This window comes from Pongo abelii, chromosome 5 (assembly GCF_028885655.2).
Source record: "Pongo abelii isolate AG06213 chromosome 5, NHGRI_mPonAbe1-v2.0_pri, whole genome shotgun sequence".
Taxonomy (NCBI): Eukaryota; Metazoa; Chordata; class Mammalia; order Primates; family Hominidae; genus Pongo; species Pongo abelii.
In genome coordinates, this window is record NC_071990.2 from 11,027,230 (window position 1) to 11,043,785 (window position 16,556).

The 16,556-nt window shown below is 44.5% G+C and overlaps 2 protein-coding genes across 2 annotated transcripts in view; one reads left to right on the forward strand and one right to left on the reverse strand.

Annotated features, from left to right (window-relative positions):
- SMIM13 (small integral membrane protein 13) overlaps window positions 1-16,556 on the forward strand; it is a 44,161-nt gene that overhangs the window by 7,624 nt on the left and 19,981 nt on the right. The gene's annotated exons all lie outside the window — the stretch shown is intronic.
- Window positions 630-9,969, reverse strand: ERVFRD-1 (endogenous retrovirus group FRD member 1, envelope). The gene is given in 2 exon segments (NM_001305074.2): window positions 630-3,778; window positions 9,807-9,969. A coding segment is annotated over 1 exon segment (1,617 nt). The 5' UTR covers window positions 3,459-3,778; window positions 9,807-9,969; the 3' UTR covers window positions 630-1,841.

Genomic DNA, 16,556 nt, shown 5'->3' on the forward strand with positions numbered 1-16,556 from the left:
CCACCCAAGTAGCTGTATTACAGGCATGCGCCACCACACCCTGCTAATTTTTTGTATTTTTAGTAGAGATGGGGTTTCACTATGTTGGCCAGGCTGGTCTTAAACTCCTGATCTGGTGGTCCGCCCACCTCGGCCTCCCAAAGTGCTGGGGTTACAGGCGTGAGCCACCGCGCCTGGCCTCATCTTTAGCAATTCTTAAAAAACCTTATGATTCTAACTCAAAAATCTTATTTTTAGGAACCATGGAGATGTAAATGGACAGTATCTAGTGTATTGTGACTTTTGTTTACAAGAAAATGGGTCAAAATGCAGCTTGATTAATGCTTAATTATAACTATGTTTCTGTCCAGAATTCTCATTAACCCTGTGAGGATGGGTTCAGTACAGGTGGATATATATGAATTAACTGACTTTTGAAAAATCAATTTTTAAAGATTAAATTTGGTTTTAGAAATTTAAACTATCCTTAGATTAATACAGTTTTACTTGGGATAATGTACACATTTCAAAGATAGTAGACTGAGGTAAAATGTGTTGATTACAGAAAAGTGAACAAATTTTGTAGGTTGTCTAGTTCATTGGTTTTCCTGCAATCTGCAAAGATGTGTTAAGAAATCAACTTAGGCACATTAGCATTTTAGAGAGTTTATTTGAGCAAGGGTGATTTATGAACAGGCAGGGCCAAACTGCAAGCAACTGGGTCTCTACTACAGAAGTACAAGGGGGAAAATTTTATAAGGTGCCCACAGAAGCAAGACAAAGAAAATGCTTGGTTAAAGTTGAAAGGACCTAGTTAGAGGTTAGATGGTGGTTTCTAATTGGGTAAGCTTAAGTTTTGTTTGGCTGTTTACACTGAGTTGGGTGTTAGTTTGCTTGGTGCTGGAACCTAAATGGTGGAACTGTTACCAGCAACAAATCCGATGGGTCTGCAGCAAACTCCATCCTTGCGCCCTGGAGGAGAGGAGAGAATTTGGCCGGGGAGGCTTAAGGTAGCATGACAGTCCGAGGCAAGTTTTAGAGCAGGAGTAAAAGTTTTAGAGCAAGAACAAAAGGAAGCAAAGTGCACTTGAAGAGAGCCAAGTGGGCGACTTGAGAGATCCAATTGCCTTGCTAGGCCCTTGACTTGGGGTTTTATACATTGGCATGGTTCCGGGGTTTCCATTTCTCCTCCTCTGATTTTTCTTTGGGGCGGGCTGTCTGCATGCACAGTGGCCTGCCAGCACTTGGGAGAGGATGCATGTGCAGTGTTTTTACTGAAGTTGTGCATGTGTTCACTGGAGGAGTTTTTCCCTTACCAGTCAAGCCTTCCTAAAGGAAGGTCATATATGAGTTAAATGCCACTATTTTGCCTCTTAGGGTGCATGCTTGAGCCTGTGTGCCCAACTCCTGAGATCTTATTAGGAAGCGGCTGATCACCAGCTTCAGGTGTTTCCTGTCTATTGGGAGGCCATCTTTCCCTGGCGCTAGCTGCCACCCATTATTATGTTAGAGACGCAGCTTAACAACTGCCTGACCATCACCTGATGGTCGCCTGACATTCCTGGTGAGGGGGCCCTCCCCTGCCCTGCTCATGTCTGACTAGCTACCTGCTCCAACATTTCCCCCCCTCAAGAGTCCAAGACCCAATTATTTGGGAAAATGGACGAAGGTCAGTCTTCTTTAACTGCTTCCTGCTGACAGAGGGGCTGTAGTGGTTGTTCTGTGGGTCTTGGCCTCTTGCTAGCTGTCAGGGCAGGATGGCTCTGTGGATTGGCAAAAGCCATATCCAGCCAGGTCCACGGGAGACGGGGCAGGATTTCGCCTCTGTCGTGTCCAACTAGCGAGCAGTCTAGGGGTCCTCCTTAGAAGGGTGACTCTTGAATATTGTGAGGACGGCATCCTGCACTGAGATTCGTCTGGAGCTTTATGGCCTGAAGGCGAGAGAGGACAAATTGGGTTATTAGATTTAGGAGACATGGACCAAAAAGGAGCAAAAGTAGGAGACTAACAAGTGGGCCTGTAAAGGGAAGAACCCAAGAGAACCATTTCCAAGTTCCTTCCCAATTTAACCAACCCTGAGTGGCTCGTTCCCGTAAACTGGAGGCTTGATTTAGGAGTTGTCTGATGTTGTCTTGTACTTTTCCTGATTGATTTACCCAAAAGCAACATTTTTCATCTAAGGCCAAACAAATTCCTCCCTGTGCTGCCGTTAACATGTCTAGTCCTCGACGATTCTGAAGGACTACGGCTGCTAAAGAGTCGATTTGTTCTTGCACGGTCGTTAAGGCTTTAGCCATGGTGTCGATGTTTTTGGCTATTTCCTTTGAGAGCTGGCTATAGGTGAGGGAAGCTTTTGTTATTCCAGCAATTCCGGTTCCCGTACCGGCTATAATGCCGAGTCCTGCGAGAAGGGGAATGAAATGGATTGCCCTCCTCACCCTGGGCAACTGAGAATTCCCATAGATTGGTATTGGAAGAGAGATATTGCCAGGGGCTATGAAGATGTCTGGGGTTACATAGCCTATGGTACAAGTTCCAGTCCAGTTACTGGGGAGGCATTGGTGAATCGACTGGCCACAAATATAAAAGGCTCCTTGAGTTTTAAGGCATGTAGAGATATGGAAATGAAATAAGGGGGTGAGGGAGGTTCCAAAAAATTCTGAGACTGCTGATATGCCCAGGTAGCTGGTGGCTATAGTCATGCCTGCTAAGACTTGGACGCAGGGTGTTTGGCTCTGGTTAGCTCCCTTGGTTTTATTTTCCCAAAAAAGAGAATTTCGAGTTTGGTCCAATAGAACCCATTCCGCTGTAGAGCTGAGGTTGGAAATTTGCAGACATTGGTTATAATCAGCAGGCCGGAACCAGAAATTTCGAGTACTGCATGAACTTGGGCGTCCCTGGCAAAACCGGGTGGATTTATCTAGCAAAGTTCCCTGAGGAAAAGTAATATTTGGAGGTTTGGGGAATCTTGGTTGATGGAGAAATTGTTTGTGGGTGTATGTTTGATAAGTCTGTTGGTTAGGATCTACAGTGAAAGTAACATTACAGACTGTACTTGGAAGAGTGCCTACATTTGTTCCATTTTTCCTTTTGGCCGTAACACAAATAGGGGCTATTCCCATTAAGTTGATATTAGTAAAGATGGGTCCGAAAATAGGAGGTTTCTGGCGGATATCAGGGAAATCTTGCTTTACCGTTGAAAGAAGGCTATTTGCAGGCCTCATCAATCCTTTCAGATTAGGGTCCCAATGATAGGAAATATGTAATTCCGCCTCTATGCTTGTCCATTCTCTGGGCGAGGCTGGATAAGCTGTCCCTGGTGTTTCAGTGGAAGAGCTAGTACATAACCAGCAGTTGGTAGAGTAAGGGGATCCTGTACTTTGGAGCAGTTGCTGAGCTTTTTCCAATAACGGGAAATCAGGATGGCGGTGGGCTGCTAGTAAAGGCGTGAGAATGAGAACCAGCAGGAGCAGGCCCATGGTGACCTAACAGAAACTGGTCACAAAACGAGCTGCCAATAGAACTCCTGGTGGTGTGCAAGTTAGGGTTAAAATAGTGATAACAATCAGAGCAATTGCCAATAAAATTTCTAGTATTGGGATCACCTTAGTTTGGGGTGAAAGGATGTTGGCGGGGCATTACTTATCTTTTTGTTTAAAGAGGAATTTTAGATCTTCCAGTGCCTTGCAAGTGTATTTCGGAGCTGAGGTTGCTGGTTCTGGCTCTGGTGTTTAAGGGCTTTTCCACAGCTTCACTTGGGTGTGATGGATCTAGCTGGCAGTCTCCAGTACTGTAATGGCTGTAGGGGTAGATAATAGAATGGTGAAGGGGCCCTTTCAAATAGGAGTTTGTTGGGAATTTGGGGTTCCATCCTTCCAGGTGTTAATGAGAAGTTGTGAGCCTACAGGGTATAGAGGTGGGGATTTTTCCCCTTCAGATTTCGGGTTTGCTTGTAAACCATATTCCCAGAGAGCCTGTTAGAAGCCTGTTAAAGAAGAAACATAGTGGGTGATTTTGGCAGTTTCTTCATCTAGTAATGACAGAATATAGGAATGGCCTACCGTATAAAGCCTTGAAGGAGCTTAATTGCAAGGGAGCCTTAGGGGCAACAAATCAGAAGGACGGCTAAAGCTAAGAGGTACACCCATGGCTGTTCTGTTTCCTGGCAGAGTTTGTTGGGGATGTGTTTGAGGGTTTGGTTATTTCTTTCCACTTTTCCTGAAGATTACAGTCTCCTGGCAGAGTGAAAGTTTATGTCCAGGGCACTACTAACCTGTTGAGTTAATTGGGAAATGAAGGATGGACCATTGTCATTCTGCAATGACCTGGGTTGCCTGAACTGAGGAATGAGTACCTTTAGGAGGAATTTAGCTACCTCCTGTGCCTTTTCAGTCCTTGTGAGGCAGGCTTCTACCCATCCTGTGAAGGTGTCTGCACAGACCAAGAGGTACTTAAACCTGTGGTATGCAGGGAGCTGAGTGAAGTCCATCTGCCAGTCCTCTGCAGGGTATGTACCTCTCCTTTGGATTGGACTTACTGATGGAGAGGGCTTCCCCATCTGGGGATTATTTATAGTGCACAAAGTGCAGACTTGACAAACCTGTTGAATAGTTTTATTTATTCCTTCCCCCACTGAACACCGGTTTACAAATTTGCCCTAGACTGTCTTTTCTAAAGTGGCGAGAGTCCTGTAAACTCTTGATGATTTCCATTGGGAGGCTTTAGGTAGAGAGAGAAGTTCTCCCAACCTATATCATCCATTGGTTTCTTTTCAATACCCATGTTGGGTGGCCCAATCTGTTTCTTCCTTAGTGTATTGGAGAGATGAGCAAGGCCCCCATGAAGGTATCTTTTGAGATGCCTGTCTCTTTAGCTGTTCAGTCAGCTAACCTATTTCCCCATGCAGTTTCATCGGAGCCCCTTTGGTGTCCTTTACTGTGCACTATTGCCACTTCCTGGGGCAAATGAACAGCCTCTAATGGCTCTAAGATTTGAGGCCCATACTTAATTTGAGTATCTGGAGGTGTTAGGTACACCCTCTCCTTCCAGATAGCCGTGTGAGTGTGAAGCACCAGAAACGTGTATTTGGAATTTGTATATACTCTTTTTCTTTCCCCTAGTTTAGGGCTTTGGTCAGCGCAGTGAGTTTGGCTAGTTGCACACAGGTCCCCGGGGACAGAGCTTTAGCCTCTATAATTTGTTGAGGGGACATTATAGCATACTCTGCATATCTAGTTCTATCCCTGACAAAGCTATTCCCACTTGAAAACCGTATGTCATGTGGATTATCTAGGAGCTGATCTTTTAAGTCTTCCTGGCTGGCATAAATTTGGTTAAGTATCTCACAACACAAATGTGGTGTTATGGTCTCCTGGTAGTGGCAGTAAGGAAACTGGGTTAAGGGTGGAACACTGCTCAGCTGTTACCGATGGGTTTTCTAACAACAAGACTTGGTACTTTAGGAGTCTGTTTTCAGACACGTTGTATTCTCTGTTTGCAAGGCAGTTTAGTGTTTGGACTAGATGTTGGATTCACAGTTCTCTTGTTGGGGAGCAGATGAACAGGTCATCCATGTATTGTAAGAGACACTCTCTCCTCTCAAGACTTAGGTCCTGCAAATCTCTAGCCAGGGCTTGCCTAGACCAATGGGGACTGTCTCTGAAACCCTGTGGAAGCACTGTGCAGGTGAGCTGTTGACTCCTTCCTTTTCATTCTCCCACTCAAATGCAAATAGAAATTGGGAGGATGGGTCGAGGGGGAGATACAAAAGAAAGAGTCTTTAAGGTCTAAGACTGGAAACCACTGAGCATCTGGAGGATGGGAAGAATTACGTATGAGTTGGGGATCATTGAGTGTATTGGGACTACTGCCTCATTTATGATTCGCAGGTCCTGGACTAGCCTGTATTTTTCATTGCTCTTTTTAACAGGTAAGATGGGGTGTTACAGGGTATTAATAATCCATGTTTTTGAAATTTTTCAGTCAGGAGCTGAAATCCCTCTTTGGCCTCCAGCTGAAGAGGAAACTGCCTTCTACAAGGATAGCTAGAAGGATTCTTGGGCTGAATTACTATAGGCATTGCCATTATGGCCTTTCCTGTTACTCCTGAGACCCAGACCTCTGGATAAATGGGAAGGTCTGTGAACAGTTCATCCTTGTGTATGGTTTCCTTGAGGCATAAGATTGCATTTGAAAAAGGGGGTGTTGGCCCTGGAGGAAAGGTTAACTGAGCCCCTAGTCTGAACAAAATATCTCTACCCAAAAGGTATGTAGGGTATTCTGGCGTCACTAAAAATGAGTGAGAAAAGACGGTTTTCCCCCACAGGCAGCACAGAGGAGGAGTAAACCTCCAGGTTATGGGCACTTCATATCCTCCCAGGAGGATAATTGCCTGGGAAAAGAGGTAAGCATTGAGCAGGCAGCCCTCGTGTCCGAAAGAAAACTTACAGTCCTACTGGGCACATCCAAGGCAGCCCTTGGCTCTGTCCCTTCAATAGCGTTATTTGCTCCAGGAGCCAAGTGGAGCGTAGGGCCCCTTCAGCTCAAGGAGCTGAAGGCCATCCATTTGGGATGTCCTGAGGGCCTTTCAGCTTTCAGGGTAGTCCTGTTTCCGAGTGGCCAAGCTTGTGGCAGTTGGAGCATGGAGAGCTGGGGGTGGGGGTCCCCATTGGTTTGGGCACTGCTTTCTTGTGTGGCCTGGCTCCCCACAGAAGTAGCATTTGGGTGAAGGGATCTGCCTGGGGCCTGCCAGAGGTAGCTGGCGGGTTTGCAGGGCAGTCAGTAGTTGGAGCTGTTGCTTTTCCTTTTGCCTCTCCTTTTCGTGAGCCCTTTCCTACTTCTCCTGGTTCTGGTTGTAAAAGACCAAGGAACCTGCTTTGCAGATGTCAGGCATAGGGGTACTGGGATCCAGTGCTAGTTTCTGGTGTTTCCTCCTAATATCTGGGGTTGTTTGAATTAGGGAAATGATCCTTTATGAACAGTTGTCCTTCTAGTGGGTCTGGGTCTAGGTTAGTATGTTTCATTAGGGCCTCTTCTAGCCTGTCTAAGAAAATGGTGAGGTTTTCGTAAGGCCCTTGATCTGTCAAGACCAATTTATTACAGTTCACAGGCTTTGCTCTGCTAGCTTTCATTCCTTCTATCAGACAGAGGAACATGTGGTTCCTTGCTCATATACTCCGCTGGATACCGTAATCCCAACTGGGGTCAACCTGGGGAACTATGGTGGCCCCCACAGGGTAGCCACCAGTGTCAGTCATGTGCATTGTGTTTGCAGATTGTCGGACTGCCACCATAATGGAGTCACATTCTCCCTTAGGCAGAGTTTGCCCTAGTATGACTGAGGTCCCTCCTGGTGAGTTCAGATGTTAAGCCCAGTTTATAAAACACTTTGATATATTTGTCAGGGTCCTCCATAAACTTCCCTAGTTCCATTTTAATTTGGCTCAGGTCTTGCATAGTGAATGGAGTCTGGACTCTAGTGGGTCCACTGGGACCACTAAACCTCCTGAATGGGGCATAACTTAAGGAGGTGGTGTCCAGAGGATGGCCCTGGGTAGGGAGGAGAAGGCTTCTGGGAGACTTCAATATAATTGGGTAGAAGGGGCAGTGGGGCTTGAGCTCTGGGTAAACCTGATGAGGGGCCTCCTGAACCAATGGAAAGGGGCTGCATGACTATGGCTATGGATCTATTTTACAAGCCCAACAAAGGTGAGGGTTGTTTCTTAGGGCCATGAAGGCCAGTACATAGGGGATTTCTGTCCGTTTTCCCTGGTGGTAGCAAAACAAATCTAGTTGATGGATCATATTTAAATTTGTGCTTCTGTTTTCTGGCCAAAATTCCTGGTCCTAGAGCTTTTATTCAACCCAGGCTGTATTACAGAAAAATATTAGCCTTTTCCTTTTTAGGGTTTGGGAGTCAAACTTTTCCCAGTTCTTGAGGTTGTATCCGAGTAGTGTGTCCTGTGGTATGGAGACTCGATTACCCGTCCACAGAGAGAACAGAGGAGAGAAGGGAAAAAGAAGGCAACCCCTCCAATTTCCCTACTGTCTTTTTCCTGAACTTACAGCAGACCAGAGTGGGTAGGGCATTACCCCATTCATCCGTTTTTCCTTTGCGTATGGCAGTGTCCCCCATTCATTCTAGGGGTTCCAGAATGAACCAGTGCTTACCAGGTACCCCTAACCTTGGTCCCATCTTGTTTTATGGAGGCACAATTACCTGTTTGTAAAGAAAGAACAGAGGCGAGAAGAGGGCATCTCCCCTTGTTCTCTTAATCCTGTGCCTATGGCAGACCACAGTGAACAGGGTGCCCTCCCACTCATCCAAGGGGTTCTGGAATGAACCAGTGTTTACTGGGTACCCCTACCCCGATCCCATCCCATTTCTGGACCAGCCTTCATCTGTGTTGCAGTGGTAATCTGTTTTGTGTTTGTAGCCTGGAGCTAGACTTCATCTCTGTTCTATGGGTACTTTGGTCTCCGGCATCTGCCTCCTTGGGCCGTCCTATATCCTTGTCTCCATGACCTTATAGTGACCCTTGTTCAGAGCATTCTAGCAACAAAATGATTATCTCTTCTCAGATTCCCATTTCCCATGTTCTTTAAGAAGACGAGAAACCTGTTTTTCTGCCAATTGCTGCAAGGGGGCTGGACTTCTCTCCCTTCAAATATAACTTTGAGGGTCCTGATACATATTGAGAAGGGAATGGAGGTGATTAGAGGAATGGAGGAAAATTTGTATTTGGGATTCTTCATCCTCCCAGGGTAACATGCAGAACACATGCTTAAACAGGTAGAACAATCCCTCTGCTACAGGAGGAAGCGGGAGGAAGGAAGCAAGAGGAATACTCATGGAAAGCCTTCATATGTTCGCAGAAACAGCAGCCCTTGGATGTGAGAGGGCAACGTTTATTTGCCCTCTTGATATAAAGGAGGAACCTCTGGAGGACTTGGTGTTTGGGATAAGGGCCTGCAAATGGCAGAGAATTTTCCTTCCCCACAAAGGGGTGCTAACTCAGAAAAAAAAGTGAGTGGGTGGGGTCCTTAAGGGCTACAGAGTGAGGTCCTATGCAAGCAAGCAAACCACTCAAAAGCCAGGGAGAAACATGGCCCTGGAGCATAACAGGGATGAAAAGCATATGGTAAGTCATAAGGAGCTGACAGAGCTGAGGTTCTGATTAGTGTCTGTCCCGGCAGTGAGCCAACAGACAGGGAAAGGGTTGGAGGTCATCTGAGCTGGTAGGGTAACAAGTATAAATATCAAGGGACATCCGTAAGGGAGTCCATCTCTTGGTTGCCAGGCTAACACAGCAAGAGCTGCGGGTGCATGAATGACAAATAGGGAGTGTGTGTTTAAGGCAGAGAAGAAAGTTGCAGGGCGTGCAAAGTAAGAACAGAGAAAAGACAGACTTACCCCCAAGGCAGTTGGTCCAATGGGTGTGCAAGGTCATTTTGGAATACATACAGAGAAAGGAGAATAGGTGGTGGTGGGTTTTTGGGAAAGAGCTGATTTTAGTTGAAAAAGCAGAGGAAACCCCAGATACTACATGGTTGTAGGTTTTAGCCCTACCACTCTCATCAGCCTCCTGTCCAGGGAGGGTCATTAGTGTCTCAGGTCTACTCAGTGCAGACTCCAAGGTCCTTCCCACCCCTGCAAGCCATCCTTCAGGGTGAGCAGAGAGAGCAGGTAGGGGGAGCAGAGCCACTGTGGCTGAGAGGAATCGTTCTGGGGGTAGGTTCGTAAGCAGGAGAGTGAAAGAGGAGAAGGAAACCAGGTACGAGGGTTGAACGCCTCCAGCCGAAGAAGGCAAGGCGTAGAGGTGTCTTACCACTAGGGAAGGTATCCGAGTCACTGCACCATTTGAGAGATCCAAGTGCCCTGTTCAGCCCTTGACTTGGGGTTTTATACATCGGCATGGTTCCGGGGTTTCCATTTCTCCTCCTTGGATTTTTTTCCTTGGGATGGGCTGTCTGCATGTGCAGTGGCCTGTCAGCACTTGGGAGGAGCCACATGTGCATTTGTTTACTGAAGTTGTGTGCTTGCTTTCTTGAGACATTTTTCCCTTATCAGTCAGGTGTTCCTAGAGGAAGGTCACATATTGGTTAAACTGTCATTTTGCTTCTCAGTGCACATGCTTGAGCCCACTTGCCCAGCTTTGGAGATCTTATCAGAAAGTTGCTTCTGGTGTTTCCTGTCTTTTGGGAGACTGTCTTTCCCTGGTACTGGCTGCGACCCATTATTATTATTTTAGAGGAACAGTGTAACAACCACCTGATCATCACCTGATGGTCGCCTGACATTCCTGAGGTGGGGGCCCTCTCCTGCCCTGCTCATGTCTGCCTGACTACCTGCTCTAACAGAACCAGCTTAACGTAATGGCCTCCTGATGGAACTGCTTTCTTTCTTTTTTTTTTTTGGAGACAGTCTTGCTCTGTCTCCCAGGCTGGAGTGCAGTGATGCAATCGTGGCTCACTGCAACCTCCACCTCCTGGGTTCAAGTGATTCTTGTGCCTCAGACTCCTGAATAGCTGGAATTACAGGTGTGCACCACCATGCCCAGCTAATTTTTGTATTTTTAGTAGAGACAAGATTTCACCATGGTGGCCAGGCTGATCTTGAACTCCTGACCTCAAGTGATCTGCTGTCCTTGGCCTCCCAAAATGCTGGGATTACAGGCATGAGCCACCGCACCTGGCCCAAACTGCTTTCCATAAACATAAATTTACCTTTCTAATGTAAATCAAATCATACAACATGCTTTTTGTGTTTGACTTCTTTCTCCTAGCATAATGCTTTTGAAATCTATTTGTGTTGTGTATATCAGTAATACATTCTTTTGTATTGCTGAAAGAGTATTCCATTGTATAGATATACCACAATTTGTTTATCCGTTTACTCATTGATGGACGTGAGAGTGGTTTCCAGCTTTTGGCTGTTAGTATTATTATTGTTTTATTTATTTATTTTTTTGAGATGGGGTCTTGTTCTGTCGCCCAAGCTGGAGTGCAGTGGTATGATCTTGGCTCACTGCAACCTTCGCCTTTTGGGTTCAAGCAATTCTCCTGCCTCAGCCTTCCAAGTAGCTGGGATTATAGGCGCCTGCCACCATGCCTGGCTAATTTATTTTATTTTATTATCTTTTTGTATTTTTAGTAGAGACAGGATTTCACCATGTTGGCCAGGCTGGTCTCGAACTCCTGACCTCAAGTAATCTACCCGCCTGGGCCTCCCAAAGTGCTGGGATTACAGGCGTGAGCCTGTAGTAATATTATTAGTAGTTAGTAGTATTATTAACATTCAGTTGCAAATCTTGGTGTAGACATATGTTTTCATTTCTCTTGAGTAGCTTTATAAGAAACTGCCAAACATTTGCATTGCCAACAGTCATGTTTAAGAATTTGTTACTCCGCATCCATCACCAGCATTTGATGGTATTGTCTGTTTTTAATTTAGCCATTCTAGAGGATGGGTATTATGCTTTTGATTTTTGTTTCCTTAATGACTCATTATTTTGAGCATCTTTTATGTGTTATTTGCCATTCTTTCTACCTTCTGTGTAAATCATCTGTACAAGTTTTTTCTACTCATTAAAAAAATTGTTACTTGTCTTTTATCAAGTTGTAAACAATTCTTTTTACTGGATACAAGTTTTTTTTGTTTATTTGTTTTTGTCAGATGTGTTTTGCAAGTATTTTCTTCTATTCTGTAGCTTGCCTTTTTATTTTTATTTTTTTGAGACGGAGTCTTGCTTTGTTGCCCAGGCTGGAGCGCAGTGGCATAATCTTGGCTCACTGCAGCCCCCGCCTCCTGGGTTCAAACGGTTGCCCTGTTTCAGTCTCCCCAGTAGCGGGGAGTTACAGGCATGTGCCACCATACCTAGCTAATTTCTGTATTTTTAGTAGAGGCAGGGTTTCACCATGTTGGCCAGGTTGGTCTCAAACTCCTGATCTCAGGTGGTCCACCCACCTTGGCCTCCCAAAGTGCTGGGATTACAGGCATGAGCCACCGTACCCGGCTGCCTTTTTATTTTTAAATGTCATTTGTTTTGTGTTGTTATTGTTTGATAAGTCCTGCTTATCAAGTTTTTAAGGTATGACATATAAAGTTATTCTTTTTTTTTTTTTTTTTTTTTTTTTAATTTTTTTGAGACAGAATCTCACTCTGTTGCCCAGGCTGGAGTGCAATGGCACGATCTTGGCTCACTGCAACCTCTGCCCCCCAGATTCAAGCGATTCTCCTGCCTCAGCCTCCTGAGTAGCTGGGATTACAGGTGCGTGCCACCACGCCTGGCTAATTTTTGTATTTTTAGTAGAGATGGGATTTCACCATGTTGGCCAGGCTTGTCTCGATCTCCTGATCTCAAGTGATCTACCTGCCTCGGCCTCCCAAAGTGTTGGGATTACAGGCAGTTGAAGGTAGTTTTACCTTTTCTTCCCAATGTGTACATTTGTCTTTTAGCTTTTGCCTCATTGCACTGGCTAGGGCCTTACAATGTTGCAAGAAAGGAGTGAGAGCAGACCTTCCTCCCTGATCTTTTGGAGTAAAATATTTAGCCTTTTACCATTAAATAAATTATTAGCTGTAGGATTTTAATAGATATTCTTTATCAAGTGTAGGAAGAAAACTTCCCCTCTGTTTATACTTTGTGGGGATTTTTCTTTTTTTTTAAAATCAGGAGTGGATATTGGATTTTTTTTTTTTCAAACGATTTTTCTGTATTGAGATGGTCATGTACTTTTTCTCTTTTCCTTTTTTTTTTTGAGATGGAGTCTCACTCTCTCGCCCAGGCTGGAATGTGGTGGTATGATCTCGGTTCACTGCAACCTCCTCCTCCCAGGCTCAAGCCTCTCATGCCTCAGCCTCCTAAGTAGCTGGGATTACAGGCGTGTACCACCACACCCAGCTAATTTTTGTATTTTTAGTAGAGACGGGGTTTCACCATGTTGATCAGGCTGGTCTTGAACTCTTGACCTCAAGTGATCCACCCACCTTGGCTTCCCAAAGTGTTGGCATTACAGGCAGGAGGAGCCACCACGCCCGACTGTATTTTTTCTCTTTTAAGTCTGTTAATGTGGTGGATTATGTTGCATTTCGAATGTGAAAGTAGCCTATTCCTCAGATAAACCTGTTTTGGTCATGACATGTTATCCATTTTCTATACTGTAGCAATTAATTTAGTAAACATTTAAGATTTTTCTGTTTATATTCATGAGAAATACTTGTGGTTTTCTTAAACACCCTTGTCTGGTTTTGTCATCGTGTTAATGCAGACCTTATTAAATGAGTTGGGTACTGTTCCTGTCTCTTTGGATTTTTGGAAGCGTTTACATACAATTGCTATATTGGTTTTCTATTGCTGCATAACAAATTCCCACAAATTTAGCAGCTTAAGACAACGCACAGTTATTAGATATCAGTTTCTGTGGGTCAGGAGTCTCCACCTGGCTTAGCTGGCTCCTCTGCTCCTAAAGCTGCAGTCAGGGTGTTGGCCGGGCTGCATTCCTTTCTGGAGCTTGGGTTCCTCCTTCAAGCTTATGTGGTTGTTGGCAGGATTCAGTTCCTTGTGACTGAGGACTCAAGGTGGCTCACCTCTTCATGCCAGTTGAATCTCTGACACCAGGGAGGGTCCCAATCCCTCTTTTAAGGTTTTTACCTAATTGAGTCAGGCCCACCCAAGGTAATTTCACTTTTGAATAACTAAAAATCAACTGATTGAGACCTTAATTGTAGTTTCAAAATCCCTTCATCTTTACCAAATAACATAACCTAATAAAGGGAGTAACTATCCCATTACCTTTGTCATGTTCTTTCTTCTTTCTTTTTTCTTTTCTTCTTTTTTTTTTTTTTGAGACAGAGTTTTGCTTTTGTTGCCCGGGCTGGGGTGCAATGGCTCAATCTCAGCTCACTGCAACCTCTGCCTCCTGGGTTCAAGTGATTCTCGTGCCTCAGCCTCGCAAGTAGCTGGGATTACAAGCATGGGCCACCATGCTCGGCTAATTTTTTTGTATTTTTAGTACGGACGGGGTTTCTCCATGTTGGTCAGGCTGGTCTTGAACTCCCGACCTCAGGTGATCTGCCTGCTTCGGCCTCCCAAAGTGCTGGGATTACAGGCGTGAGCCACCGTGCCCTGCTGGCCGGCCTTCCTTCCTTCCTTCCTCTTTTTTTTTTTTTTGTTTTTGACAGAGTCTCACTCTGTCACTCAGGCTGGAGTACAGTGGTGTGATCTCTGCCCACTGCAACCTCTGCCTCCCAGGTTCAAGCGATTCTTGTGCTTCAGCCTCCCAAGTAGCTGGGACTACAGGCGTGCACTACCATGCCCAGCTAATTTTTGTATTTTTTGCTAGAGATGGGGTTTTGCCATATTGGCCAGGCTGGTCTCAAACTCTGGGCCTCAGGTGATCCGCCCACCTCAGCTTCCCAAAGTGCCGGGATTATAAGCATGAGCCACTGCTCCTGGCCAGCTTTGCCATGTTCTGTTGGTTAGAAGCAGATCAGTTTCTACCCACATTCAAGAGGAGGAGTCATATAAAGATTACACAAAGGATTGACTCATTGGGATTACTAGAGTGTGTCTGTCACATTTGACATAATTTCTTTGTAAATGTTTGGTAGAATTCATCTGGGCTGGGACTTTTCTTTTTGGAAAGATTTTCAACTACAAATTCAGTTTATTAGATATTGGACTATTCCACTTACCTGTTTCTTCTTGAATGAGCTTTCATAGTTTGTGTTTTTCAGGCACTGTGTCTGTTTACTCTGAATTGTATAATTTACAGGGATAAAGTTTATAATATTTCTTAATTAGCCTTTTAACACCTGTAGGATCTGATATTGGTTATTTGTGTCCTTTCTTGTTTGTTTGTAATTGGCCTGACTAGAGGTTTATAAATTTTATTGATCTTTTCCAAGAACCACCTTTGGTTTAATTGTTTTCTCCCTATTGCTTGTCCATATTCTGTTTCGTTGGTTTATGCATATATCTATATATCTTTCCTTCTGCTTATTTTGAGTTTAATTTGTACTTCTTTTTCAGGTTTCTTATGGGAAAGCTTGGGTTATTGATTTTAGACTTTTCTTATTTTTAAGAAAATAGACATTTAATGATAATTGTTTCTTTTTCTTTTTCTTTTTTTTTTTTTGAGACATAGTCTCGCTCTGTCGCCAGGCTGGAGTGCAGTGGTGCAATCTCAGCTCACTGCAACCTCTACCTCCCGGGTTCAAGCAATTCTCCTGCTTCAGCCTCCTGACTAGCTGGGACTGCAGGTGCCTGCCACCACGCCCGGCTAATTTTTGTATTTTTAGTAGAGACGGGGTTTCACCATGTGGCCAGGGTGGTCTCGATCTCTTGACCTCATGATCTGCCTGTCTTGGCCTCCCAAGGTGTTGAAATTACAGGCGTGAGCCACCATGCCTGGCCGATGTTTAATAATTGTTTCTAAGTATTGATTTTGACTTTTAAATTTTTATTCAATTCAAGATATTTTCTAATTTCACTTGTGATTTCTCCCTTGAACCATGGATTATTTAGAAGTATGTTGCTAAATTTTGAATATTTGTTCTTTTCCAGATATTTTGTTATCAGTTTCTAATTTGACTTTTTTATGGTCACACAATGTATTTTGTATGATAAAATTTAGGAGGGTTTACTCTTACATTTAATGGGACTTATGATACAGAATATGGTCTATCTTTTTTTTTTTTTCTTTTTAAGACAGGGTCTCTCTCCGTCACCCAGGCTGGAGTGCAGTGGCAAGATCTCCGCTCACTGTGACCTCCGCCTCCTGGGTTCAAGCGATTCTTGTGCCTCAGCCTTGCAAGTAGCTGGGATTGCACGCCCGGCAAATTTTTGTGTTTTCAATAGAGATGGAGTTTCACCATGTTGGCCAGGCTGGTCTCGAACTCCTGACCTCCCAAAGTGCTGGGATTACAGGTGCATGCCACCATTCCCGGCCAATTTTTGTATTTTTAGTAGAGATAGGGTTTTGCCATGTTGGCCAGGCTGGTCTCAAACTCCTGACCTCAGGTCATCTGCCCACCTCGGCGTTCTGAAGTGCTGGGATTACAGGCGTGAACCACCACCCGTGGCCAGTATACAGTTTGCCTTTGTGAATGTCGCATATATAATCGAAAATAATGTTTTTTTCTGCTATTGATTGTAATGTTCTGTACATCTCAGGTCAGTTTGGTTGAGGGTTGTTTGGTACTTTTGTGAAAGGGCACCAGCAGCTTTTGCTATACAGTAGCTACTATGTTATATAGTAGGACTCTTCAGAGCAAACATTTGAGCTCTGTAATGAATCAATTGGTCAAATTAATTAAATCTTGGTAGTTTTGGGGGTAGGGTTGGGACAGGGAGAATAATAGTTGATTTGTTTTGAGTATCTACTTTGTGCCAGGTGCTGTTTTAAGGCATAGTGAACACATTGGAAAACTGATTAAACCATATGTTTCCTTTCCTTAAGAAACTTGTGTCTCATAGGGAAGGTGGTCAGTACTCTGGAGGATGGAAGTGAGCATGAGGTGCTAAAGCAATTACCCAAAATAGGTCATATTGAAGTAATAGTATTGTAGAACGATC